General features: G+C 33.8%; 1 protein-coding gene across 1 annotated transcript in view; it reads right to left on the bottom strand.

Annotated features, from left to right (window-relative positions):
• LOC132715971 (uncharacterized) overlaps window positions 1-26,893 on the bottom strand; it is a 124,020-nt gene that overhangs the window by 58,379 nt on the left and 38,748 nt on the right. The window contains exons 27-46 of the mRNA XM_060699087.1: window positions 26,630-26,749; window positions 25,738-25,872; window positions 19,066-19,194; window positions 18,273-18,401; window positions 17,590-17,724; window positions 16,857-16,976; window positions 15,337-15,456; window positions 14,596-14,730; window positions 13,145-13,273; window positions 12,701-12,823; window positions 11,544-11,729; window positions 10,502-10,621; window positions 8,278-8,415; window positions 6,252-6,380; window positions 5,287-5,406; window positions 4,656-4,784; window positions 2,758-2,880; window positions 2,025-2,144; window positions 927-1,049; window positions 222-344 (exon numbers count right to left, since the gene is read on the bottom strand). Of these exons, the coding sequence (XP_060555070.1) occupies window positions 222-344; window positions 927-1,049; window positions 2,025-2,144; window positions 2,758-2,880; window positions 4,656-4,784; window positions 5,287-5,406; window positions 6,252-6,380; window positions 8,278-8,415; window positions 10,502-10,621; window positions 11,544-11,729; window positions 12,701-12,823; window positions 13,145-13,273; window positions 14,596-14,730; window positions 15,337-15,456; window positions 16,857-16,976; window positions 17,590-17,724; window positions 18,273-18,401; window positions 19,066-19,194; window positions 25,738-25,872; window positions 26,630-26,749 (2,586 nt within the window). The remainder of the gene's footprint in view (window positions 1-221; window positions 345-926; window positions 1,050-2,024; window positions 2,145-2,757; window positions 2,881-4,655; window positions 4,785-5,286; window positions 5,407-6,251; window positions 6,381-8,277; window positions 8,416-10,501; window positions 10,622-11,543; window positions 11,730-12,700; window positions 12,824-13,144; window positions 13,274-14,595; window positions 14,731-15,336; window positions 15,457-16,856; window positions 16,977-17,589; window positions 17,725-18,272; window positions 18,402-19,065; window positions 19,195-25,737; window positions 25,873-26,629; window positions 26,750-26,893) is intronic.

Here is a 26,893-nt window from a genome sequence, read left to right on the forward strand (position 1 = left end):
ATTTAGCAAATACTTTTCTGCAATTGATCTTAGAACACTGTGTCAAATAGTCACTTGTCTCTCACAGCTTTTGTTTTTTTTCCTGAGAAAAAAAGCTTTTATTCTTTCTTTTTTTTCCAAAAAACTTTGTTCAATACATAATCTACGGTGTCAAATTTCAAACTGTCATTATCACTATGAAATGTAAATGAAGGAAAAAATTTGAAAATTGAAAAACATACTTGTTGTACAGGTTTCACTTTCAGTGTCAAAGTACTGAGTTGCTAAGCAACTGCACGTGTTCTTTACACAGTTTTGTGTTTTACACTCTCCATTGGTATCACAAGACGAACCATGAGATTTCACTGAAATATAACAAATAGGCAAGATGAATTCCTTAATTAGTGGTTTAAGGCTTTCTCTATATCTTTAACTGTGCAAACAAAAATCTTGCAACATTTTACCATGTCATCTAAGAAATAAACATTTTTTAATTAAGTTTTTGTGAAGGTACAGTTCTTGCAACTTGTATTTATCACTTTCAAGTCTGTTTCCTGGAACTAACTAGCAATTATGTCAAATGAGGACACATGGTCATGAGTTCAAATACACCATCCCTGGGTAGAGTAGCAGACACTTAACTGCAAGGCCATCTCAATACTAGAAGGTGTGGATTATAACAATTCTTGCCAATAGGACTGGTCTTTCCATTAGTTATACCCATGCAGACACTTTTTACCCATTAGGCATTCTCTAGACTAAAAAGTATGGATTAACAATTCTTGACCATAAGACTGCTGTTTCCGATAGATAAATCCATACCAGAGATTTCATCTGGTCAGATGAGTAGCATGCTTCAAAATAATCAGGAAAACATATCAATTGCATAGTAATAAATCAATTCTACAAAAGTTTCAAGAACCTTTATGTGTAGGTTTGAATCTTACCTGGCATACAAGATGTGCCCGATGGATAGGTTCCGGCAGGACAAGCACACAATTCAGATTCACACTCCGCTTTCGTGAAAGAGCAATGATCTTTATCTTTACAGGATTCCCCCAAACCAACCCCTGAAATAACATGATGGTCATCAAACATGATTTGTGTAAAACATTTACACAAATAAACCTCCCAAAATAACCTTATGGTGATCAAACAAGTTTTATGTACATATTTTAAACAAACCAGTCTCCTTAATAATATTATGGTGATCAAATGATTAAACAAGATTTATGTACATATTTTAAACTAACCAATCTCCTAAATAATATTATGGTGATCAAACATGATTTCTGAACACATTTTACATAAACCAACCTTTCAAAATAACATTATGGTGATCAAACATGATTTCTGTAAACATTTTACAACAAATTAACCTCCCAAATAACATGATGGTGATCAAACATGATTTCTGTACACATTTAAAAAAAAAAAAAAACCTCCGAAATAATATTATGGTGATGATCAAACATGATTTCTGTATATAATGTAAACAAACCAATCTCCTAAATAATATTATGGTGATCAAACATGATTTCTGTATATATTTTTCACAAGCAAGATTTCAATAAATTATTTTAACTCTACACTTAATTACTAAAAAATTTTAAATAAAAATTTAAAAGGGTTAATACCCTATAAAATACTGTATTTAAAAAAAAAAATTTTAAAGGGGGACTGAGACAGATTTTTTGACATGAAGGCTAAAAATTTTTTTTTTCGGATTTGGTCCCCATTAATTTAATTCATTAAGCATTGTGTAAACTTGTTATTCCCTCATTCTGTTTTTCGAGAATTATCATTTTTATTGTGAAAAAAGAGCATAAAAATGAAAAGGCTTGATGCTTTTCTCACCAGTATAGCTCATAATCACATATAAAATTGATTTTCAATTTAATTCTGTGTATACATGTATATTTCTTTGCTGATTTTTCCATTTTAAGTGCTTCACTTGATATTTGTATGATATTCAAATTTTATTTTTTTAGCCTTTAAACCTCAGTGGAGTTTCTTTAATGTCATAGTAAAATCTATATGCTTACTTTGTTTGCAAATGCCGTCGTAGTACATGCCTTCTGGACACAAGCACTCTATGACATCACAGACTAGCCCACCATCATCACATTCCTCTGATGATTCACATAGCTCACCATAACCTTTCTCTATTAAATTCACAAAACCACACAGATGTCAATTTTACAATATATCTCAAAATGTGTCATAGGATTGGACTCAGATGACCCAACATTCCGCTACTTTTGCTAAGTCTACCCGGGGAAAATGTGACAGTGGGTCAGACGAACAATGGAACAATGGTCAGTCTATTTGCTTCTTTTATGTAATGGGAGCAATGAAATTTCCATTTATGATCCTAAACATGAATATTACAAAATTCACATATTTGACAAAAAATTACATGAAATAAGAGATAATTAATATTCCATTTGGCATTACAATTCACAGTAAGAATGCAGCAAAACGGCTTTTAGAATGCTTTTACATATCTTTTTATACAATCATTTCTGTAAGCACTTTCAATGCTTTTTCATATCGATTAATACATTTATTTCTGTAAGCATTTTCAGTGCTTTTACATATCTTTTTATATGTTTATTTCTGTAAGCACTTTCAGTGCTTCTACATATCATATATCGTATGATATGTAAAAGCACTGAAAGTGCTTACAGAAATAAACATATAAAAATCTAACTTAATTTATATTCTGCATTTCCCAAAACATATTTTTGATATTTATACAATGTATATACTACTTACTGTCTTCACAGCTGACATCCGCCAGGTATTTTCCAACTGGACAGAGACATAAGTTTCCGTTACAATCAGCATTCCCTGTTATACACTGTATTCTATCAACACATGTTTCATTGTAACCTATCTCTGCAAGTAGACGGTAACATTTAATTAATTAATTAATTAATTAATTAATTAAAAAAAAAAATAGTATGTATGCATATTTAACTGACAATTTATATGTAACAAAGTTAACATTTGGTTCACTTTAATTCTGTTCATATTGTTAGAGCTGTCATCAACAGAGAGGATATTGGTGTATCGTTGATATTTTTCTGTCAATCAATTTTCAATACACATTTGAAAAAAATCAATAACTTTGATTAATTATTTTAATAGTCTAAAATTATTAAAAATTCCCCAAAATAAAAACAGGGGTTTCCCTGTCAACACTAACGTTTTTACTTATGGACACATTTATAGATGATGACAAAAAATGGCCAGGAAAAAAAATATGCAAGGCATTTTTACAAAAAACGAAAAAGAACATGTATTTTAAAAATCATTTAAACAGGTTGAAAATGAAGGGAAACAATAATTAAGTATTTATCGATTATATCAGAGTATTGTTGATTTTTCATCCAATATGATAACAAGCACTCCCATACAAAGGAGTCGGACTTGCTGATTCCCCGTTAAACCGGTCTTGTTTAACCGGGGCAGAACAAATTGAGAAAATTTAAACCGTTACACATTTAAATTTACTTTTGCTTTTTCCCTGCACCCCTTTTTAAGAATATAATGGGATTAAAAACTTTTTTAAAAATGTTTTTGTTTTATTTAAATATACATGTATATAAATATATCTAGCTATCATAGAATTTAAACAAAACATGAAAACACAACCAACGTCTAACCGCATGTGTTTTTTTCATTAATATGTACATTCTAAAATTTGTTTTCAAAAGTCACGCAGTGTATTTCTCACGAACACCCAATAACACCGCAAGAAATTAGCCGCTTCCTTTATGCTTATCACTCAATGAAATTGTTTTGTTATGACATTTTATCACCTTAAGGACAATTTAGCCTGGAGCGCTGACAAAACAAGGCTGACACATTTGATCGCTAATTGCTTGACCCATTATCTCGTCCCGCGTCAATAATTTCTTCCTTAATAGACCTTTATTATTGGTCATCATTATTTTTCTCAAGGTGACAAACTGATGCAGACGAAGTGCAAATGAAGTGACCTCGTTAAAATTCTGAAAAATACGCATGGGACGGCGAAAATTATGTACGTTGCAACCGATATCTCGCTAAAACCGATCTCGTTATAAACGATAAAAAATGAAAGGAAAATAGAAGGAAAAAGGTCGAGACACAGTAGAATGTACGTTGTAAGCGGTACCTCGTTAAAACCGATCTCGTTATAAGTGGAGTAGACTGTATTTTGATATGCTTTGCACTATATCAATGACAGCTCTACATATTGTACACTATTTAGCCTGATTTTACAAGTCCAAACATTTCATATCAATTTCTACATTAGCCTCGGAAAATCTCGCAAAAAGTGTGAACTTGCGTGATAATAAATCCCTGATACAGAATTGTATGACCATCATAGCTTTCTTTCCATTTAAATATATAACTCTGTGACATAGGCAAGATATTATTGCCCACAAGTATTTTAAGAGTCATTTACTTTGTTAATATTTTTAACATTATACGTTGTACATTCATTGGAAAGTAATTTTCAAATATAGATTAAAACACTATGGCTAGATTATCAATAAATAAAACTATTTCACTGAGTCATCTTGAGATTAAACATAAAATTGTTTACAAATATCAACACATACACAAAATGGTTTTCATCAAGAAAAATATTGGCCAAACATTATATTCATAGAGTAACTTACTTATCAAACATTTGTCTGTTTGAGGATCGTGATAATAATTTTCACCACATCCACACTTTCCAATGACACATTTTCCACTGGATGTCCTACACATGCCCTCCTGTGTACAAGGTGCGTCAAATGGTACCTCTGATAAAATTTGAACAAGAATGCATTTGTTACTTAGTTTTCTATTAATTTCTAACAAACAAATATAAATGACAAGTAAACTTTATACCTAATCTCCAAAATCCTTCACATCAATATCAACCAAAATTTTCCCCAATCATAACACTTGAAAATTCCTCAACACAAAGAAATTTTAGTTTTCAGTGACGCATAGCTGTAGCGCACAGAAATACAAAGTACTTCCCTGAGTCCAGCCATTACAGACAGAAGTTTTAGAACTTCCCTGACCCAAACCATAAGCACAGTATTTACTGACATCATTTATGGCACACAAAAGTGGACGTACCCGGCTCTTTTTATATGCAAAAATAGGCATAGCATCACTGTGCACACATTATAAATATACACAGGCATTACATTAAACTGATTATATCAGTAAACATTATAGATATACACAGGTAACTGTGGTATATAACCAAAAAACTTAATTTGAATTAACTTATAAATGACAAACTTTACTTACTTTCAAGACATGCCCAACCATCACTATAATATCCATCTTCACATTTACAAATAGCCTCGCAGACAGCACCACTTATTTTACACCACTCAGTCGTACCACATGCCTCACCATTATCTTTTCCTGAAATAAAAAACCTCTTCCTTTACTAATCTAGCACAGAACAAAAACTAACTTGCCACTTCAAAAACACATCTACATATACAAATGTATACTAACTTTGTTAGAAGTGTTAATGAGATAAAAAAAATAAATAACCAGAAATGTGTCCATGGGACACTGGTGCACCAACATTCCACTGTTTCGTCAGTCTTCTGATGGACAGCGTGACAGACATGGACAAGGGCAAATCTATATGCCCCCATCTCCTGCCAATTTAGAGTATAGGAACACATTGCAATAAAACATATCATCCAAGCATTATACATTCATGGACTATGAAAAGGGAGGTAATTCATCATTTCACATATCACCAATGACATTAAGAAGGATTCATTATTTTGGTGCACAAAAGTCAAAGTATGACAATACCATAAAACTCTTTTAACAATACCATGTGTGGTCTTTAAAATGAGGGGTCTTGATAATGGTGAGGTCTGAATCAACTAGCTTCGTTAAACAGTTTATGATCATGAAAACATTGGTAAAAAATAAGAGCAAAATTCAGAACACAAATTACAATCATACAAATTTGTGTCTGATAATGAATGTTGACATGGTCTTTTTTTACAATCATTGAGGTGGGATCTCCATAACAGGGACAGGATACATACAAAAGAATAATTGTTCTGAAGAAAATGGGGTACTGTTATAATTGGGTGGTTTCATCTTTAGATTAGACCAATGAAACGAGTTGCGAAGTATGTGCTCTTAATATTTAAATTGATCAGGGTCATAACAGCAGATTGGTCAAGGGAACAGTGTGATTGTTAGGCAGATTTCTTTGTAATTTGCAAAGTTTCACCAACCTGGGTTACATTTTCCACTTAAATAGTATGTTCCAGGTGAGCAGCTACACTTCCCGTCCACACAAACAGCGTCGTCTGTGGTACACTGTTGTTGTGCATCCAAACAGCCACTTTCTCCCTGCTCCAACACTAAATCATACAAAAGAACTTTCTGTATTATTCTGGTAAGTGAAGCTTGTTTGTTTCTTTTGTTTTGTTTTGATTGAGTTTTATGTCACACCAACACCAGTGTAGGTCATACATCAACTTTCCAGCTTTACTGGTGGAGGAAAGCCTCAGGTGCCATTCCGTGCATTATTTCAAGCAGGCACCTGAGTAGAACTGATGTTCCGCAAGCAAGCAAGTTGGTAAGTGAAGTAACAACAATATAAGGAAGATAAAATATAGCTTTTAGAATCATGTCCCTTGGCTTACATATGCCATTTGTCATGATAAGCAAGTATTCCAAGTTTCATATCCTTTAAAACTATTATATGAGCTATATTAAAATATGTGCACAGCAATGACACAGTAGCATTCATAATAGCTCAACTTTTTATTCAAAACAGACAAGCTAACAATAACGAACAATTTACAAAATAAATTGAGGCATACAATTTTTCTTTTTCTCTACTTTCTGACTATTGCACAGGAGGTGCATCCGAGAGACTATTCTATAACAAGAGCTGTCACAGGAGACAGCGAAGCTCGACTAATAAAAAACTGGACACAGTAAGGAGGACAAAACTATGAAAGAAAAATCAATTATGTATAATTATGTATTAAGTTATAGTAAAAAAATAACATTTGTTAACATAAATTCCAAGATCAAGGGGAATAATTCTAGAAATAGTCATGCTAGAGTTATGGATCTTGCCACACAACATTTGTGCAATGATAAGAAATATATATTTGAAGTTTGAAGTAGATACCTTAAAAAGTAAAGAAGTTATTATATAACTTAAAGAAAATCCTAAGTTCAAAGAGAGATAAATCTGTAAATATTGCTTCAAGAGTTATGAACATTGTCACATAAAATGTAATTGATGATAAGGAATAAGTATTTGAAGTTTGAGGTAGATACCTTTAAAAATAAAAAAGTTAAAATAAAAAATAACATTTTTCTAGTAAATAAATCTAAGTTTATGGGGAGATAATTCTTGCAATATTGGTGCTAGAGTTATGAACCTTGTCACATAAGATGTGGATGATGATAACGTAGATATATTTGAAGTATGAGGTTGATCCCTTAAGAAATAAATAAGTTACAGTAAAAAATAATATTTTTTAAGGAAAATTCTAAGTTCAAGGGGAGATAAATCTGAAAATATTGGTGCTAGAGTTATGAACCTTGTCACATAAGATGTGGTTGATGATAAGGAACATATATTTGAAGTTTGAAGTTGATACCTTAAGAAATGACAAAGTTATAGTGAAAAATATTTTACTGCACCAAAACTTTAATCTAAAATCTGGACGCGGACGCGGACGCCGACGCCGGGGCGAGTAGGACAGCTCTCCATATACTTCGTATAGTCGAGCTAAAAATGCTTCATCTGCACATACAATTGGTATCTTATAAAGAACTTGGACAAGTATCACTTGGTAAATTAAATTTTATGTCTAAGTTACCTGAAAATTTCAATAAATTGTAAAATCTAAATTATTTTATAACAACTCGTACCATTTTAGAATTTTATTAAAAACAATAGCTGTCCGCATTACAGCATGCCCAACTATTCTCAGAGCTTGACAGTAAGAAAAGGGGCATAACTCTGTAACAAGATTACTCAGTTTTAAGACAAGTGTCCATCTTGCAAGATAATCAGAGAGGATGTGCATGTATAAGTTTAAACCCATTCCCTCTTGTAGATTTAGTGCAACTTGCATGCAAAATCCTTAACCAAAGTGTGATGGCTATACCCTTCACCAGGGTGAGAACAATAGCTCTCCCTTCATAGCATCAAGCTAAAAAATGCCAATCAAATACTACAAGATTGTAAAATCAATGAAGTCAACAGTCTTAAATAATGTACAGGAGACTTACATGGCTTGCAGGAATCAAGGTTACTGTCATAATATTTGCCCTCAGCACATGAACATATGTTAGTCTGATCCCCGGCACAAATAGAGTCTGTAGTCTTACAAAGCTCAACATCACTGCATTCACTTTTATACGGTATTACTAAATAAACAAAATAATTAACACAGTCTTAAAAGGCAGAATATTCATGAATTGAACTATGATGAATCCATAAGAAAAGCACTATAACAGAAGGCACACATAAAAATATGGGAAAATCCATGCTATAGTTGAATGTGTCTTGGCCAGAGATCTTTTTATTACTTAAAAATTCAAGAAATAATTACGTTTCTAATGAAGACTGTCAGAAGATGAACAGATAGAACATTGGTAACCAGGAATGTGCAAGTTTAAGGGGAAAAATTAACTAAAAACAATAGCACAAGTGATGCAGAAAACTTTATCAAAAATTTTAGTAAGAAAAGACAGCACAGCAGTGCAAGTCTTTATCCTGGCCTTCGACTGTTACAAATAACAAGTTTTGGGCTGTCTCACTGAAAACCAATGGTAAAGTAGCAGTGGTCAATTTTAGTTATGTTTTATTAATTGTGTATTATTAACTGCATTCTAATAATCTGGGTTGCCTTTCATAGAAAGTCCTAAGTTTGAAGACAAATCTTGAGACAATTTTGTATTGAAAAGAAAATGTCCCTACTTAAGACTCCTATCATATGACTATCTAATACCATACAGCAATGCAGCTGAACATGAACATTTTGTGGGTTGAAGAGTGTGCTATTGTAGATTTTTATTTTTTCCTAAGAAAACTAGAACTGCCACTATCATGGCGTGAATACCCCCGCATACCACTTTGTCAGAATCAACAGTGGCCATTTAGAGCTCAAGGACAACCTCCCTGCCAAATCTGAAGTTACTAAGCCAGTGCATTGCTAAGTCATGTATTCTACATGCTTCAAATGTGAAAATGTCAAAATCAATACATTGCGGACAGGACATTCTTTAGCAATTGAGAAGAAAGCTTTTTTTTGTCAAGGTCCCTGTGACCTTGACCTTTGACCCAGTGACCTCAAAATCAATAGGGGTCACCTTATAGTCATGATCAACATCCATACCAAATATGAAGACTGTCGGTCAAAGGAATCTTAAGTTAATGGGTGGACAACCTATTTGAAGTCAAAGTCCCTATGACCTTGACCTTTGATCCAGTGACCTCAAAATCAAAAGGGGTCATCTACTAATCATGACTAACCTCCATGCCAAATATGAAGACTAAGGGTCAAAGGAATCTTAAGTTATTGGGCGGACAAGCTTTTTGAAGTCAAGGCCCCTGTGACCTTGACCTTTGACCTGGTGACCTCAAAATCAATAGGGGTCATCTACTAATCATGACTAACCTCCATGCCAAATATGATGACTAAGGGTCAAAGGAATCTTAAGTTATTGGGCGGACAAGCTTTTTGAAGTCAAGGCCCCTGTGACCTTGACCTTTGACCTAGTGACCTCAAAATCAATAGGGGTCATCTACTTATCATGACTAACCTCCATGCCAAATATGAAGACTAAGGGTCAAAGGAATCTTAAGTTATTGGGCGGACAAGCTTTTTGAAGTCAAGGCCCCTGTGACCTTGACCTTTGACCTAGTGACCTCAAAATCAATAGGGGTCATCTACTAATCATGACTAACCTCCATGCCAAATATGAAGACTAAGGGTGAAAGGAATCTTAAGTTATTGGGCGGACAAGAAAAAACCGACGGACGGACAGCCGGACGGACAAGCTGATTCCAGTATACCCCCCTTACAACTTTGTTGTGCGGGGGTATAAAAAACTTGATAAAAGTCTAATATCATCAACCTAACATAAAAATGTTAATTTAAAGGGCCCTAAGATAAGTCCTTAAATTGATCCTATTTCCTAGGACTTAGAATATACTAAGGACTCTCCAGAATTCAAGATAATTTACTGCCTTAATGATAAAGCTAATAACGTCATTAAGACGGAACATATTCTCTGTTATAAAGACGATGAAAAATTCTCTTTTTCAGCTTCAGAGCATTCCTCTTTTTTTTAACTTAAAAAGAATCATTATTCTTTACATGATAAAAGAATCATTATTCTTTACATGATCTGTTATGTCATGATCATAACACCTTGCATTATTCATATATGTTAAATGCCATTCAAGAAAATTTCTCCATCTTTATATAAAAAAAATATCAGATCTTACGTTTCATGCAGGTTGTACCCATAAGCTTATACAGTTCCGGACATTGACACGTCGCCTCACAGACAGCCCCTCCGTATAAACATTCCTCCATACCACCGCATTCTTTATCATTTTCTTTCTCTGTAAAAATGAAGAAAATGAAAAAATATCAGAACAAAATTACACATCAACATATGCAGTTCATTGTGTTTAATGCTATATGATCATACATACAAAACAATTTCCACTTCATAAAGTATTAACTATATGAAATTCAGTTCTGAATTATGACCATATATGATTTCAATCTTTAAACGCTTTAAATACAATTTTGGTTCTTTGAGACCGTTTTAGCGCAATGAATTTTCCTTTGTGACCCTCGCAAACCAAGCTGGCACAGATCATGGTGAGCACCGTTTGCTGTTCAGTCAGTATTATAAAAATTTCCTTAAAATGATGGTTGGTTGTGTCCAAGTGGAATGATGGACAAGTTTGTTAAAAAAAATTTGACCTTTTTTTTACATATAGCATGGATAGGGTTTAAGAAACAGTAAGTGGTACCAATAAATGCCCCACAATAATGAAGAATCTATATGGAAATGTAGTAGTGTAAATAATCTTGACAGCATCAACCTCAAACCCCACTAAAAAGTGGTACTGATCCATATATTAAGGTACCATAATATTTTAGGCATCAATTAATGAATATACGGTCAATTAGGAACTGTAGGCAGGTGTGGCAAAAGGAGGATAAGCAAACCCCCTTTCCTGATCCCATTTCCTTCCCTCTTCTATCAATAACCAAGATTATATGTAAAAGGAAAATAGATACAGATCAAAAACTTTAATCTTATGCAATTATAAGAATTGTAAACCAAGCATTGGTAAAATCATCGATATATTGTCACCTTAGTGCAAGAACTGTTTAACTCCTGTTAAATTAAATTAGGAGTTAATATACTACACTGAGGTGATGATATGTTTTCAATTTTGTAGAGGGCAAAATTTTATCAAATCTATGGGAAATAGTCATCTTTATGCAGGGAGAGAAAAGACTACTTACTGTTCAGGCATTCATCATCCTTTAAGTAGTCTGTATCAGCACAGGTGCACACATTTTCCTTACACAGTGCATTCCCGGCCAAACAATCCCCTGCGTTGTCACAATATCCCCCATTTGGACTCTCTGTGAACGTAAAACAAAATATATATATTTCATTGTTACAATAATCCCCATCACTGGACCTCTCTGTAAAATAAAATAAAATGTACATGAATATGTCACAGTCTTTGCCAAGTTCCTTTGGCATCCTTCTACATCAGTTCACAACTTAGAAAGGTGATAATGCCAATAAACAACCCTTAACCTATCATTTCATATAGACGTCTTATAAACCCCCCCCCCTTTTTTTTTGAGGCCTCAAAAAGTGAAAAAAATGTACTTTTTAGACCCAAAACACTTGTTTTCATGATCACCTTTTTGGCCCCATCCTCTATCAAAAAGATTCATGGAGGTGCCAAAGGAGGGATGTGCTTAGGGGTTTGAAGGGGAGCTGCAGCCACCCCCCCCCCTTATTACAAAGAAAATTTTGGACTTGAGAGGCTAAAAATGGACGAACTTAATGTAACATGTAACCAACACTGAAAAGCCTTTCACTCTATCACAATCTATTGAGAAGTGGAAGTACTATGAAATAAGTTTTGATGGAAAAAAATCAATGCTAAATAGTGATTTTTGGCAATTTTGAGATGTCCTCTGGTTGGCTCCAGGTTAAAAAAAGTATGTTGGTCAGCCGAGGGTGTCATGCTACACAGATGTGCAGCTGGTCTGCCTTTCCACTTTTGGCAATCACATTTTAGGTTTCAGCAAGACAAGGGTTAACAGTGATGCATGTTTATTTTGCTTGATTGGATGTTACCTCACATCGATACAGCATAGGTGGTATGACGACATTCCAGCTTTATTGGTGGAGGAAAGACCTCAGGTGCCCTTTCGTGCATTATTTAAGGCACAAACAGGCATCTGAGTAAAACCACAAATGTCCCATAAGCTAGCTCAGAATAGCTCCTCACATGAAAGAATCCAAAGTCAAACAGTGATGTAGTTGTAAGTAAAGCAAAAAAAATCAAGTTTTTTTTGCAAAAAATGTAGTTGTCGAGGGAGGGCACATTTAATTCAGAGAAACACGTGTTCAGAAAAGTTTTCTGAGTGCCACTTACTGTCTACACATTGTCCATCTTTTTCAAATGTTGTTGAAGAACATGCGCACTTGCTGCCATCACAGAGAGCTTTACCAGTAATACACTGACTTCGGTCTGTACATGCTCCGCCTATAGGCCTCTCTGTAATTCATATTTACATCATGAAAGTTGGATCATAGGAATTGCCCTGGTAAATGATTTTTAATTTGATTTTCTCAGTTATTCAAAAAAGCTAAATAACCAGTTAAACTTTGTTTCCTTAGATTTATTTCATTGGTTGTAAATTTACATAAAGACTGTATGCAACAAACCTATCATGTTGCATTCTATTTATTTCATGTACCTATACAAATACATACAAATACAAATGTTTCTTTTTACTTTCAATCTAAACATATACCTATTTTAAGTCTTACATTAAGAAATTTTCAATCAAATGAAAATGAAAACAACAATACATACTATTGTCACAAGAGTTTGTTTGGGTATTTGCAAATTTGCCTTCAGGACATGCACAATTATCAGATGTGCAGACGGCACCACCGAATGAGCAGCCGTCATCATTTTCACATGTTCCACCATCACCAGCCCCTGTAATAATAAAAAAAAAATTACATTTAAAATCCTTAATAGTTAGTGTTAATACAGTCTTAACTTTTCTTTTAATGATGTAAATATTTCATTCAGCTATATGGTGTTTTTTATTATGTTTTAAAAAAAGATATAGTACTGCAAGTGTTCTTAACAGTAACAACCTCTGAACCCACTATCAGAGAAAAAAATATTTTTTTACTCTATAATAACGTTACAAGAATTCAAATCAAGTAAAGTGTAAAATTCACACTTTGAGTCAAGTACTGTGCCATGGAAGAAGGATAGTTTAGAATTTATGATGTTTTCTTTTAATAATTAATTAAGAAATTAACTATAGGTTCCATGTAGGTTTCTGACATGATGGGACTGAAATTATTTTTGGAGATTTGAGGTAACCATTTGATGCAGATCTGGACCAATAACTTGTGTCCCAATTTTCAGATTATTCTCTCATCCCATTTTTTTAGCATAACACAAAAATAAAAAAATGAAAACCATTTCATCTGGGTAAAAACCAAAACTGCAGACAAGTTTTTTTAAGTAAGTAAGTATTTTTAATGAGGCAACACAGTTGGGAAAGCCCTGACTCTTCCCTGTGAGTCTTAACAATGTAATAAACAGTTTATTTTATACTGTGAATTTACATCAATAACAGATCAAATAATAACACAAGATTATTATCCAACAAAGAAATACACAAGATCAACCTTGAAAACAGAAAATCAAAGGAAAGAAAAAATGAAAGCAAATATGCATATAGTTGTAATGTCATGAGTTAATAATATATACATACATTCAACAATTGGGTGATATCAAAATTGAAAACTGGCATTTTATAAAACAAACATATTCAAACCAATGTAAAAACAATAATTTACACTAAGCATCTAAGCAGAGGTTTCCACCACAGAACCACCATGTTAAATATGTTTTTTTGAATAGTGCAAGACTGTTTGATAACCTGATAATTATATAATGGCAATTTGTTCCAGATGTTAGGCACCGAGTATTCTAATCTAGGTTAAGGTATAATATGTAGTGTCTGTTCACTCTGTTGGGTGTGTGATCTAAGAGTTGTGTGATTTGTATGTGAAAACAGGTTCATTGTGTGACCAAACAAAAGTGAACATGTTTAAATTCAAATACAGGCCATTCTAGTGATACACAATCATGGTAGAAATACTGCAAAACTGACCACCACCAAGATGGCCGGCCCTTTCTCAACACAATGACAATTATCGCACACTACATTTTATAACAAAAGCACTGCATGCGTTGTTAACACTGTTAGAAAATGTGATAAAGATATCAAAACCTACTTTCACGGCATGTGTCAGTATCAATATCTCGGAACATTGTTATCGGACATAGACAGGTCTTTGTGGCGTCACTACACTCGGCAAATTTGGTCTTACAAGCTGGGGTCATTTTGCATTCAACCTCATAGGCAACCACTGTAATACAAAAAAAATAAATTGTTATTTTGATAATTACGATTCATAGTTGCATCATGTAACATAATATATATTTTATTATCATTATTTTAATTTTTGTTGAGTTTTAGGCCACATCAACAATGTAAATGGCCGATATCTAGATTTATTGATGCAGGAAGGTGATTCACAAGTTTCTATGAATGATCATATATCATTTAGCACACAGTTTTCATGAGCATGACATCCTATTTTCAACTAAATAATCACTAACTAAATAATCACAAACTTGTTAAGGGGTTAGCTACAAAATTACGGAAAATTTTATAGAATAGAGAAAAACAGAATCACTAAAGAAAGCGTAATACAGCAGAATTATAGTGTATCTTCTCCAATGTAAAATTTCATTTTCAAATTATTCATTAACTTTTTTTTTCTTCATTTCATCCAAATTTGCACTGGGCATAAATTGAAATACACCTGTCTAAATATCACAATATTATCCAATAAACAATTCAAATCATGTAGCATTTGTTTTGATATATAACTGCATGCAACTGTAAGAAAATGACAGAAAGTTAAGAAAGCATTGCACCATAATAGAAAATAGGAAAAGCGCCAACTTACATTCTTTACAGAACAAACCGTCTTCGTATGTACCACTCGGACAGAAGCACACCTGGTTACATTCTGCATCAATGATCAAACATTCTTCCTTTTTTTTACAAACAACTTGGTTAGGTTTTTCTGCATGGAAAAAATATACAAGTGAATATAAGATGAAGTAAAGCCCATTGTTTACAACTACAACGGTGTAAGTTACAGAAACAGCTTTATGAACACATCTTGACATTACTATGGGAATAAGGAATCTTGGAATTGTAGCCTAGTGGTTAATGTGTCTACCTCTCAACCAAAGGGTCACTGATTCAAGCTCTTCTAGGGTCACAACAATGTTTCTTCTTGTGACATGTACTATTACTGGTTATTTCCAGGAACCTAGGACTGACTAGAGTACAGTGTAACTTCCGAAAACCGAACACCCATGGGACTTGTCAAAAAATTCGGATTTCAGAGGTTTCCGGAATTCAGAGGTTTATGATAATGTGGACAAGACTAAGCCACTTAATATCACTAAATGTCAAGGAAGATGTGTCCATTACTGTATTATCATATATAATAGTCTTTTAATCAAGATAAAGATGTGCATGAAAAGAATACATTTTTATTTTACCTGCAAATGCTTTTGAATTTCTATCAGTTTGTAGAAATGTTGTTAATTGCATAAACTTACATATCGTCCGATGCTAGTTAATTAATAATATTACATAAAATGCAATAAAACCCTTAAGACATTTGATGCATACATTGTCCAATTAATTGTCATTTAATCCGCTAATAAACACTCCATATTAACTGACCGCCTTAAATTACTTTGATTAACCGCAACACTTCAAACATACCATTTCACAGTTTGTGATTTTAACGCATGTCAAATTACACGATCACCGCTAATTAGTAAACAATCGATAGGGAGATTAAATCTTCCTGCAGGGTAAAATTCTCATATTACAATGTATTTCACACCTTTGGATATTTCCGGTTTTTGGAGGTAAAATTGCATTGATTTGACTCTAATTTTACGAAAATATCGTTCGGAATTCAGAATTTAGAAGTTCCGGAATTCAGAAGTATTATATTTATAGAAAATAGAAGGGAAAAAATCGGGACCGAAAAAAATGTTCGGTTTTTAGAAGTTTCCGGATTTCAGAAGTTCCGGAATTCGGAAGTTACACTGTAGTTCAAATAAGATTCAAGCTATTACATGTATCATAATGAAGCTGAGATAAATAAAGAACCTGGGTTGAAATACCAACCTTTTCTCAACTAGTAGGCTAGCCAAATAACACACTACAAAAAAGCACACCATTACATGAAAAATACCTCTTCTGTAACTTTGTAACATATCTTGATTCCATAGGCAGGCAGAGATAAAAATGAAACAAAACAGAAATTTTACTCTCACTACTGATAAGAAATTTTAATCTCATTACACTTTTTGTTTTAAATATTGAACAAAACAGAAACTTTATTCTCATTAAGAATTGATCTAAAGATAAAAACTGAACAAAACAGAAGTATCTTACTCTCAGAACACATGTCGTTGTCCTCATAGTAACCAGATGGACATGCACATTTTGTATTAATACATTTAATGTTCATGGAGCACATGTCATCTGTTTTACACACATCACCAAAACCTTTCACTGAAATAAACATAACAAAAATGTACCTTACAAGTTGGAGATTTTACATCTTAGTTTCATTTGTCTTCATTATAATTGAAAAACTGACAAACATCTAAAACAAATCCTTTGAAAGCTAAAAGCTTAAAGGGGTTATTGTGGTTTTTTTACATAATGGTTATAGGAATATTTTCTCAGATTTGTGTACCATTTGATGTTGGTCTGGACAAATAACTTCTGTACAAATTTCAAGACCATTCCCTCACACCATTTTATCCAGAATAATCAGTTTTATTGTGCAAATGGCCCAAACACGAAAAATGTTTCAACACTTTTTACTAACTAGGGCTACAAATGATATACAATTTAAATTTGAATATCCTTCTTTACTATCCTAAGCAGACTTTTAAGTGCTTCACTTAATCTATGTAAGAATTTTACGTTATTGGGCTTTTTGACTTTAGTAGAGCGTGTCCCTTCAAGGCAGAAACAAGGTGATATATCCAATAATATGAGGTTGTTATTTGTTGAGTACAATACTGAATTCTCATTGGGTGCTTTTCTTTCACAAAATACCTCAATTTAAAGTGATATCACAATTTAGAAATTATTCAAATCATTTGCCTATCCCTACCTGGCAAGCATGTGTCAGTCTCAGCATCATGATAAAACCCCACATCACAGGTGCATATCTTAGGTATTCCTGAACAAATGGCTAACCCAGTTCCACATTGTGATACATCCCCACACTCAACACCATACACTTTTCCTGAAATAATATTATAAATATATTTACTTTGAATATACATCAAGCATTAAAAACCAAAACTTTTAGGAGCTAACAACAATTTTAATTGTAATACAATTTTGACACAATAAAATCATTAATTTTGTGATAATACATATTCCTTCAACTGAACAGGGGCTGTATGCAACTATTCTCAGTGCTTGATAGTAAGAAAAGGGGCATAACTCAGTAAAGAGATAACTTTAAGTTATGGAAACTGTGCCCATCATGTTATATAATCACAGAGAACATATGTGTAAAGTTTCAACCCATTTCCTTCAGGAGTTTTGGAGATACCATTTTTCACAAAAATGTATTTCTAAGTATTATTTAGAATTATAGCTTACATATTACACAAGATAATAGTTTTTTATTTTAAGTTATTCTAACATATGTAAATTTTCCTGCTTTCCTTGTGGAGATAGACCTCAGGTGCATCATGTCAGGTACAAGTGGGCACAAGAGTAGAACCACCAACTTTCCAAAAGCTACAACAAAATTTAGAGAGATAAAGGTGTAAATAAACTTACGTTCTTTACAAGCTTCTCCTTCTATGTATGTATTGTCTAAACATACACATTTACTTGTTTCCAAGCTACATTTTGCCCCATCAAACCTGCACGCTGTGTCGCTTTTACATTCTTCATTCAGACCAACCTCTGAAATAAAATAATTAGAATTGTTAGACAAATCATAACAAGAGCCGTCGGTAGGACAGCGTGCTTGACAATTCTCTGTCTTTGATAGTATAACAAGAGTCAGGAATGATATAAAATAATTTAAGTTCAAATGGGGCCATTAAATTCTGTTAAAGTCCTTGTCAGAGTTACAGACCTTGGAAAGTGACCTGCTATGCCCTCAAAAAAGTGTGTTGAGTTTACATCCATTCCTTTCATTATTTTTTGGAACTACCAACTTGCATGCAAAAAACTTAACAAAAATGTGAAGCACACATCTGTATGAGTGTAAAACTCTCCCTATTCTAATAATAGAGGACCTTAAAAGTGTTGTAAACATGAATATAACGTTAAAAATAGGTCTTCTACAGATCAAAGAGGTATGAAAACTTACACATTTTATTTTAACAGCTAAATCTAGATTACAAAATAAACACCTGAACTGAATCAATTAGTCCCTTCTCTACACCCTCCATCATGTAACATGACATAATAGATTAAAATGGAAATTTGGTAGACATTAGTTAATCACTTCTCCAGATGTCTATTTTTATAAAGTTAACCAACCCAACTGTTTCCAAACTCTTCTCAACTTTTCTTACTTATTCTCTTCTATTGTCTTAAACACTTAAGAAAGTCTACTTACTAAGCTCACAAGTTTCTGTGGTTAGGTCCGCATATCTGTCTTCAGGACATGTACAGAATTCTGAGATACAATTTGCAAACCCATACTTGCACTCAGTTTCTGTTATACATTTTTGTCCATTCCCAGTTTCTGGAAGAAAAATTTATTATATCATATATGTATATTTTTGTACAGTTATCATGAAGTATGTAAGAATATACTCAACTGATAAGACAAATACACAATAGTGGCGACAGGGTTAATTGGTGAACTCATATAGCATATTTATGGGTCAATAGTTGCAATTTCAAACCCTATCAGATACACCATTTGTCAGAGTGGGCATCTTTAGGGGGGGAAAACTTGATACAATATCTATCATAGTGTGCATCTTTAGGAAAAACAAGATTGCATATGTGAAAAATGCTATGCCACCGCATTAATACAATACTAATATAGTAATAGTTTCTATACAATTGGAGATTGCCATAATGCATAGATTACTGACCTATCTAATTGTTATTATCAGATTAGTACCTTTAGACAAGAAAATGTTTTACTTTATGACATAGTGACTGAAACTCATGACCCCCGGGCGGGCCAATTTTGACCCAAGGGCTATAATTTGAACAACCTTGCTAGAGGTTCACAACAAAATATCTAACCCCTAGCTTTTGTCTATAAGAGAAGATGCTTTTTTGAAGTTTTTACTATATACATGTAAAGAAAACCTATGACCCCTGGCCCCGTGTTCACTAAGAAAAGATCAGGATCAGGATCAAGTGATCCTGATTTTATTTTCATTGTTTTATGTTACTAAAATTAATCGTGTTTTGCTAGAATTAAATGGTAAATATTCAAAATGTAAAAAATTGCTGATTTGCAAAGAAACCAAACTATTTTGGGATAAAATCAACAAATAACAAAACAAATACAAAAATATTCGGATCAAAATAAGGATCAATTTTAGGATCAGGATCAATATTTGGATCAACTGTAAAATGTCCAAATCTTGCAAAAATAACAATAAATTTATTCTAAAATTTCAGTAAACTTGCTATTGCAAGTCAAGTTTTATCAAATTAATATTAGATATTTAATCTATGAAGATAAACAATGAAGAATTTTTTAATTTGATCCTGATCTTGATCCTTAAATATTTGTGAACACGGGGCCTGGGGCGGGGCTAATTTTGACACTAGAGGCAAAATTTGAACAACATTGTTAGAGTGCCTATAGATGATATCATATACCAAATATCAAAGCTCTAAGCCTTGTACCTTCAGACAATAAGATTTTTTAATGTTCTACAGAGCTCCAGATAATTTTTTTGGCCAAGGGGTTTTTACCCCTCAAAATTTAGAGTGAGGGGTAAAATGTAAAATCTGAAAAACTTAAGGGGTAAAATCTGTCAAAAAAGCATTTTGCATTTTTTATAAACAAATTAAACTTATTGTTGTTTGTTTGTTTGTTTATTTTCTTTTTTTAGAAAAACCTTTAAAAATAAAATACTGATTCAATGTGAAGCAATACAAAACGTGCCCTGTAAAGTCAGACTTCCAGAGTATACTGGAACTCAAGTTCAGGATACACAGCAAAATTATCAGGGCTTCCATTTTCAAAATTTGGAAGTCAAAGACTTCAAAATCTCTGATATTGGAAGTCACATTATATTGGTAAAGAAGGAAAAGTATTAGATTTTCGGAAGTCACATGCCAAAATGAAGGAATAAATGACTCCCAAACTTCCACTAGTGGAAGCCCTAAAATTAATATATTTTTTAGGAGTCAATATTTTTCTTTCTTTATTTCTGTTGGCATGTAGCATATCATGTGCTCCAGTTTGAACAATTATAGTTGAAATTAGAATTAAAGAAAAATAAACTAGAACTGCCACTATCATGGCGTGAATACCCCCGCATACCACTTTGTCAGAATCAACAGTGGCCATTTAGAGCTCAAGGACAACCTCCCTGCCAAATCTGAGGTTACTAAGCCAGTGCATTGCTAAGTTATGTATTCTACATGCTTCAAATGTGAAAATGTCAAAATCAATACATTGCAGACAGGACATTCTTTAACAGTTAAGAAGAAAAGCTTTTTGTCAAGGTCCCTGTGACCTTGACCTTTGACCCAGTGACCTCAAAATCAATAGGGGTCACCTTATAGTCATGATCAACATCCATGCCAAATATGAAGACTGTGGGTCATAAATGGGTGGACAAATTTTTTGAAGTCAAAGTCCCTGTGACCTTGACCTTTGACCTGGTGATCTCAAAATCAATAGGGGTCATCTACTCATCATGACTAACCTCCATTCCAAATATGAAGACTGTGGGTCAAAGGAATCTTAAGTTATTGGGCGGACAAGCTTTTTGAAGTCAAGGCCCCTGTGACCTTGACCTTTGACCTGGTGACCTCAAAATAAGTAGGGGTCATCTACTTATCATGACTAACCTCCATTCCAAATATGAAGACTGTGGGTCAAAGGAATCTTAAATTATTGGGCGAACAAGCTTTTTGGAGTCAAGGCCCCTGTGACCTTGACCTTTGACCTGGTGACCTCAAAATCAATAAGGGTCATCTACTAATCATGACTAACCTCCATGCCAAATATGAAGACAGTGGGTCATTGGAATCTTAAGTTATTGGGAGGACAAGGTTTTTGAAGTCAAGGCCCCTGTGACCTTCACCTTTGACCTGGTGACCTCAAAATCAATAAGGGTCATCTACTAATCATGACTAACCTCCATGCCAAATATGAAGACAGTGGGTCATAGGAATCTTAAGTTATTGGGCGGACAAGGTTTTTGAAGTCAAGGCCCCTGTGACCTTGACCTTTGACCTGGTGACCTCAAAATCAATAGGGGTCATTTACTAATCATGACTAACCACCATGCCAAATATGAAGACAGTGGGTCATAGGAATCTTAAGTTATTGGGCGGACAAGGTTTTTGAAGTCAAGGCCCCTGTGACCTTGACCTTTGACCTGGTGACCTCAAAATCAATAGGGGTCATCTACTAATCATGACTAACCTCCATGCCAAATATGAAGACTGTGGGTCAAAGGAATCTTAAGTTATTGGGCGGACAAGCTTTTTGAAGTCAAGGCCCCTGTGACCTTGACCTTTGACCTAGTGACCTCAAAATCAATAGGGGTCATCTACTAATCATGACTAACCTCCATGCCAAATATGAAGACTAAGGGTCAAAGGAATCTTAAGTTATTGGGCGGACAAGAAACAAGAGCTGTCCGTAAGACAGCGCGCTCGACTTTTTTATTGCTTGCCAATAAAAAAAGTTTTTGCAGTAAAAGGCAATACAAGAATCTCTGTATTTTTAAAGTGAACAATGGCCATGAGCATTAAGATATTTAGTGAAGAATTATTTTACTGAATTGTGTGATACCCTTGAACACTGCAGCAAAGTTTGAAATGTTTAAGTCAAAAGAGTTAAGGGCCATAATTCAAATAAAATCTTTGACAGAATTACCTTCTCCTGGACATGTTTGGGAATCATGATTGTAAACAAGTATTCCAACTTTCAAATTAATATCTCAAACAGTTCAGTCAAAAAGTGGACTGGTACTAAAAACTTAACCAAGATTCTAAGTCGATAAAAGGCCTTAATTTTTAAAACAAATCCTTGACAGAGTTACCTTCTCTTGCGTACAGATGGGGGTAATGATGTGAAATAGCATTAAAAGTTTCAAAAGCAATATCTCAAAGGGTTAAGGCAATAAGTGGATTTTACCCATATTCAATGTATTTTCTAAGTCAAAAAGGGGCATAATTCTGTCAAAAACCTTGACAGAGTTATGTCCTCTTGTCTGTTGATGAAGGTCGTGATGGTAAACAAGTATGGTCAGTTTCAAAGCAATACCTCCAATGGTTTTGAAATAAAGTGAGGTGGTACAAAAAACTTAACCAAGCTCAATACACTTTCTAAGTCAAAAAAGGGCCATAATTCTGTCAAAAACCTTGACAGAGTTATGTACTCTTGTCTGTAGATGGAGGTTATGATGGTGAACAAGTATGGTAAGTTTCAAAGCCATACTTGTAATACTTCTGAAATAAAGTGGGGTGGTACGAAAAACTTAACCAAGGTGTGACGCCAACGCCGACGCCGACGCCGGGGCGAGTAGGATAGCTCCCCTTTTCATAGAAAAGTCGAGCTAAAAACCGACGGACGGCCGGATGGCCGGACGGACGGACGGACAAGCTGATTCCAGTATACCCCCCTTACAACTTTGTTGTGCGGGGGTATAACAAGATTTTGTATCTTTCCTTAAAAAAGTATTGGTCTGAGAGAAAATTGTCCGTAACTGTAGTCTGGGTACGAAAATATTGAGTACAAAACTGCAGGTGAAAAACATGTTATTTTGTTCCAACAACAAAAGTGAAAGAAATTAAAATATAGTTTTGTTTATATTGAGACATAAGCATGTCAATAGATGCCTAAACAAACTTAATACTATGTTTTTTCCTACGATGATTGTCTGGCAAAAATTTATATCAATAATTTCACAGGTTGATCTACGGGAGTTGCCTCCCTTCTGTACTTCCTGCTACTTTCGTTTTTAACATGCGTTGTTGACAACAGAACTTTTAGTTTTCAATGCAATAAAATGGAAATATATTGTATTTTTATGCTCAAAACATCCTCTATCTGAATATCTAATGTTTACACTTCTATTCTTTTACGCTTAGATTTTGACATACAAGCGTATTTTCATTTTGTTGTGCGTAACATTGACGCACGAATTTTGAAAGTGATGCGTATTTTAGATTTTCTATGCGTATTTTACGCTTATACGCACGCTATCTGGAGCTCTGGTTCTACTATATGTACATAGTGAAAATCAATGACCCCCAGGGCAGGGCCAATTTTGACCCAAGGGCTATAATTTGAACAATCTTGCTAGAGGTTCACTACACAATGTTTCATGCAAAATATCTAGCCTCTAGCCTTTGTCAATTTCGAGAAGATGATTTTGTAAGATTTTACTATATGTACATATAGTGAAAATCAATGACCCCCGGGGCGGACCAATTTTGACCCCAGGGCTATAATTTGAACAATCTAGGTAGAGGTCTACCAAACAATGCCTTATGCAAAATATCTAAGCTCTAGGCCTTGTGGGTCTTTACAAGAAGATTTTTTTTAATTTATTCTTCTAATTCCTTTTGGTTGCCATGGCAACCAGATTTCTGCATGGAATGAAATTCTTTGATTAACTTTGGGGCCTTCACCCAAGGATCAATCCTGCCAAGTTTGGTTGAAATTGAACCAGTGGTTTTTCACAGTTCACTATATAATCTATTATAACACACATACAAACACACACACAGGTGAATCGCTATATGCCACCGCATCGCACATGCTGCGGTGGCATAACAACATAATTCAATATTTGTCAATAGTGTACATGTCTAGAACAAGAAGTGCCACAATGTGACGAAATACCAGGTTTTCAACCACCAAGTATTGATGTGATAGGAATTAGGATGAAATATGGCAGTGAAGTAAAAATGATGCTGTTACTTGTACCAACACAAAAAGTTGGTTTCAATAGTTCAAAATAAAATATACCAGATACCTGGGTATAAATGTCAGAGTGTATTTTCATGTAAGCTACACACGTCATGCCAAGTTAAGTTTCAATAAGTCAAGTGTACTGAAGTCATAGAGTAGTAGATGAAATTCTATTGTAAACAAAGTGGCCTTGACCTTGCTCCCAGATATCTAAGAAGCAATCCCAAGCTGCATCTTAATATGAGCTACCCACACAGCAATAAAATTTGTGTTAATAGGTCAAAGAAAACTCAAACTATTACGTGAAAACTGAATTTCTTTTTTTTAAGCAACAGTGACCTTGACCTTGTTCACAGACACCTGGGTTACGATCCAAAGTTGCGTGTTGATACAAGTTATCAACATACTTAATTTGGTGTCAAAAGGTCTCAGTAAACTCAAGTTATTATGTAGAGACTGAATTTTATCTTTAGCAACACACACATCACAGACACCTGGGTAGCAATCACAAACTGTCTCTTGATGTAAGCTACCCACACACCAAATTTGCTGTCAATAGGTCTCAGATTACTCAAAAGTTATTATGTGGAAACTGAATTTTATCTTTAGCAACAGTGATCTAGACCTTGATCACAGACACCTTGGTAGCAATCCCAAGCTGCCTTTTGATATAAGCTACCAACACACCAACACATCAAGTTTTGTGTCAATAGGCCAAAGCAAACTGAAGTTATTGAGCAGAAACTCAATTCTACTTTTAGCAACAGTGACCTTGACTTTAATTACAGACACCTGGATAGCAATCCCAAGCTGCCTCTTGATACAAGCTACCCACACAAACTAAAGTTATTGAGCAGAAACCAAAAGTTGACACCTGCCTGCCTGAACCAGCCTGCCTGCCAACTTCAGCATTACAATAACCCAGTTCTTGTTGAGAACCTCAGGTTAAAAAGGACAGAATAAAATCTACTTCCAGATAAATGCACAGTTAAATTAAGACAGTCACCAGAAAACAGTAAAAAGACATCCATATTTATTAATGTGGGTACATAGGACAAAAAAACAATGAAACATACAGAGTAACAAGGTATATAACTTTAAAACAAAAGGTGTGTTTGTTGTTGTTGTTTTTTTGTGAAAAAAGTATGATGGACTTACTTTCAATACATTTTTCACCACTTAAGAATTTAGTCTCTGGGCATCCACAGACTTTTTCTGTTTCACTGCAGATGGCACCCTCGATTAAACATTCTTTTAGTAGGTCTCCTTTACATGTATTTCCGTTTCCTACCTCTGAAATAGGAAAAGCAAAAGTATTTGTTAATCTAAGGCATTGACATTATAGGCCCATAACACAGAAAGTTAATGGTATATGCCATAAATAATACCCCACACTTTAAATATAATTCATTTATTTGGCAAATCACTGAGAAAAAAAACAGTGTTTACTTTTGTACAAAACTTATTTTTCATTCTTAATTGAGATACTTGTCACATACAACATTTTTTTAAAATTGACAATGTGGTAATGAATAATTTCCAAACTAAGGCTTCTGTTCTCCTTTGTCACTTACCCATAGTAACACTTTCTGTAACTAGAGCAAATCTTTTTCTCATTGTAATCAATTTTCGAGAGAGCAAAAAAAAAAATTTCAAGATTTTTAGAATTGTATGAATTTTCACTCACAATGCTTATTTTATTTTATCAAAAAATAAATAGAGGATATTAATAAGTGAAGATTCAATAATGAATTTATTGAACGAGCCTCTGGCTCACATAAAATTACTTTAGTCAACAAGTTCAATAAAATAAGTTACGAACCTTATACACAAATATAATATTCTATTTATCACATACCTAAAATAAAGAATCATTTTTCATTGTAACCCCTATAGTGTAACACTTACATTCTGCGTGTCATAATTGCTATTTTTGTATAACTCAAGATACATCAAATCAAAATATATGCATGGCCAAGCAATATCATATTTACGGAGTCGCAAAAGCGGCACGGGTATGTGATTAATTAAGAAATAAGACTAAACATACGTGGTTCACAACTGTCACCATCTTCAAATCTGCCTGCTGGACATTGGCACACATTGTCACATTCAGCATAATCAAACAAGCACTGTCCTTTATTCATACATGCTTCTTTATTCTTTTTTTCTGTCAAGGGTGAATAAATTAATTTGTACGAAATATTCAATATATGAGATATACAAGGAGAAATGTTTCAACAGTCAATCAACCTCTTTGTTTTACATTGTCATAAGAACTAAAGTATATTTAAATTATCACTGTTGTGATTTC

The sequence above is a fragment of the Ruditapes philippinarum genome, unplaced genomic scaffold (genome assembly GCF_026571515.1).
Source record: "Ruditapes philippinarum isolate M1 unplaced genomic scaffold, ASM2657151v2 ctg163_1_1_1_1, whole genome shotgun sequence".
Taxonomy (NCBI): domain Eukaryota; kingdom Metazoa; phylum Mollusca; class Bivalvia; order Venerida; family Veneridae; genus Ruditapes; species Ruditapes philippinarum.